At 43.4% G+C, this 3,019-nt stretch overlaps 1 protein-coding gene across 1 annotated transcript in view; it reads left to right on the top strand.

Annotated features, from left to right (window-relative positions):
* LOC111246411 (uncharacterized) overlaps nucleotides 1-3,019 on the top strand; it is a 20,971-nt gene extending 17,952 nt beyond the window's left edge. The window contains exons 3-7 of the mRNA XM_086982740.1: nucleotides 115-484; nucleotides 639-884; nucleotides 1,210-1,422; nucleotides 1,787-1,873; nucleotides 2,163-3,019. Coding sequence (XP_086838866.1) covers nucleotides 115-484; nucleotides 639-884; nucleotides 1,210-1,422; nucleotides 1,787-1,873; nucleotides 2,163-2,306 — 1,060 coding nt within the window. The 3' untranslated portion in view covers nucleotides 2,307-3,019. The remainder of the gene's footprint in view (nucleotides 1-114; nucleotides 485-638; nucleotides 885-1,209; nucleotides 1,423-1,786; nucleotides 1,874-2,162) is intronic.

Genomic DNA, 3,019 nt, shown 5'->3' with positions numbered 1-3,019 from the left:
GAGGGGGTGTTCAAGGGGGGTGGTTTCAAATGGTAATGGAAGTGTTGGCAATGGTAATGAAGGGGGTGTTCAAGGTGGTCTTTGGCAAATGGTAATGGAATGGGGGTGTTCAAGGGGGTGGCTTTGGAATGGTAATGGAGGGTGTTCAAGGGAATGGCTTTGGAAAGGCAATGGAGGGAATGGTCATGGGAATGGTTTTGGAAATGGTAATGGGGGCAATGTTCAAGGGAATGGCTTTGGAAATAATAATGTAGGGGGTGCTCAAGGGGTTGGCTTTAGTGGTGGCCATGGTGGAAATTTCAAGGAGGGTACCGTCCTTATTGTGAAGGGCGGCGGGGGCGCTAGCGGCCACGGAGCCGGAGGTTCGTTCGCCGTTGCTGGACCTACTCACGTGATTAAGACCGTGCACCGAGTCCGTACAATTGACCTAGGTGGAAAGATTCTATCAAAAACCGGTGGATCAACAAGTCGTTCTCGCGGTAAGGTATGTACACGGACACAAACTATAGCTTTCAATGGCATAAAAGCGTTGTTCTTTCTTTTTTGTAAATTAAATTGGTTTTCTCATGTATCACCGTATATATTTATCCGGCATACATACCAATATTCGCTTTTGCACCCGTCGGTACTCCAATTAGGCGTACGTCGTCCAAGCTGTAAAAAAAGGAACGCTTCACTTAGTTTCTCAGCGACAGTTACCCAAACAGCAAACATTTGGCAGCAAAGGGAATGGCGGATGGGCTCCGGCAGCAACTCCTCAACAAAATATTAACGGTGGCAGAGGCTGGGAACAGCCTGCCCCCCCTCCTCAAAGGAACCTTGGTGGCGGAAGTTGGCAGCAAGGCCCAACTAAGGGTCAACAGTCCGGGGGTCAACAGACCAAGGTGAAACATTACAGCTGGGTGACTTTTATACATATTTAGTAGTACTGTAGTAGTAGTAGTAAAAATTCAGGTGAGACCGGGGAACGAAAGTTGACTGCGATAAACAAGGAAAACAACTAGATATATCTATTCGCTAGTGTTAAGTTATTATTATCTGTTGTGCAAAGTTAGCATGTACCTCAAGCAGGCAGGCTATAACTGAGAATGAACTGAACTTGAAGCCTTCCATCGAAAGTTATGAGAAATCAGTGAGAAACAATCAGCTGATGGAGACTTTCAACATTATGCGTTTTGATCAGCTGAAAAAAAGTACGTTTGTTCTCAGATTTTCGTCATCGAGGCCGTGAAACAAAATACAGGTCAGCATGCCCCTCAGCAATCTGCGGGCTCCTTTAAATCCTTTCATAATGGCAACTCAAACGGGTGGGCACCTGCTCCCCAAAGGACCTTTGGAGGTGGAAACCAAGGCTGGCAGCAAAGTCCCGCACTAATGCCCCAAAAAGGCCACGGAAATGGCAGAGGTGTTCAACAAACTAAGGTATTACCCTTACAAAAATCAGTATCTCATGCATAAAGCAGACAAGGACATGATGCCTGATAGTTGCCACGTCAAAAGATTGCAAAGGATCATTATGTCAAACAACTGATCCGTCAATAACCGTCTCATAGTATTTACAATTTGTACGGCAAAAATAGCAGAAAGTAAAAATGAATAGCTAGATGTATTTTTCATGTTCGCGACTACACTTTCCTCACTGCATCAGTTAATTAATGGTAAATGGAATTTAAACACATGTTTAAGTACACGTGACAAACAAACGGATATCGCATAGGTTTAAGTCGAAATATGCGCTACTGGGAGCAGTTTTTACCAATGGACTTATCAAATTCTTATCTCTTAGGTTATGCAAATGGTTGCTGGACCTGGGTGGCCGCAAGCTGTACAGGCCCCTCAAAGGAATCATGGTGGTTCATTGCAGCAGAGCAAGGTATAAGCGATAAGGCAAATGTTTCTTTCATCTCAATTTTCCATACCACTACTTGAATCGGTGTCTTAAATTTTGCATCCGGGTCTGCCTTTATTAAGCATTAGTTCAGACAGCTGGCCTTCATCACGAAACAAAATGTGTCTACGCGTGGTTTCGAACAAATATGAGGTAATGATATGTGATCCAAGAGGCCTACTAGTACGTTATTGACGGTAATTAAACCGCATCACTAATCACAGCAGCCAGTCTGTAAGTATAAATAGGAACCTTTTTTTTTCACATCATCCAGGTATACGTCGTCCAGGACATAAAGGAAGCGACAATACACCCCGCACCTGCGAACTCGTTCAATGGAGGCAATGGAGCACATAGAACCGCAGGCGGGAGCTGGGCGCCCAATGGCGGCGGGGGTGGTAGTTCTGGAGGATGGTAAGACTGAGGATTGTGTGAGATTATCAGTCGCCCCGTCCATCTAAACCTGTACCTTTAGCAGCTAAATGCACTACGAGCATAAACGTCACTCACCGGGACAACCTACATTTGCATTTAGACAGCAGCAGCTGCAACAAGAAGACGTACGAACTTGCCAGCCAAATAAAGACAGGTCACTCTCGCGTTTTACCCATGCTCATAATATGCTATGCACTATATACGCACAGAACTTTGGTAAAACGTACAGCTCCGATGAAACGTATAGCAACATTCATCAACGAGAATTAATGAAGATCATAGTTAGAAAAAACAGCTAGGCAACTGTAGGATTATTCATGCACCATTTTTGTATGCCTTCATTCACAACCACCATTTCCCACTGATGCCCAAATGTTTGCAATGATAAAATCATATCATCACCATACCTTTTATATATATATATATACTACAGTGGTTAAAAGGATCCTGTAGCGCTGTTGTAAATCTCTATCTTTATTCGCAGAAAGAACATCCCGGTCGCTCGATCGCTGCTTATTGTCTCAGAGTCATGTACAGATGAATATACATAAATACAAATACTCACACACGTACACACCTACGTACTAGACAAATGAATTTAAATGCTGAATAATCAAATCTAGCCAAGAAATAGCTTAATATAATGAATTTTCAATAAACAAAATCGATGTATTACTAGTCGTCGTTGGGAAAATA

The sequence above is a fragment of the Varroa destructor genome, unplaced genomic scaffold (assembly GCF_002443255.2).
Source record: "Varroa destructor unplaced genomic scaffold, Vdes_3.0 BEIS01000003.1, whole genome shotgun sequence".
NCBI classification, from domain to species: Eukaryota; Metazoa; Arthropoda; class Arachnida; order Mesostigmata; family Varroidae; genus Varroa; species Varroa destructor.
This window is presented reverse-complemented; position numbering and strand designations above follow the sequence as displayed.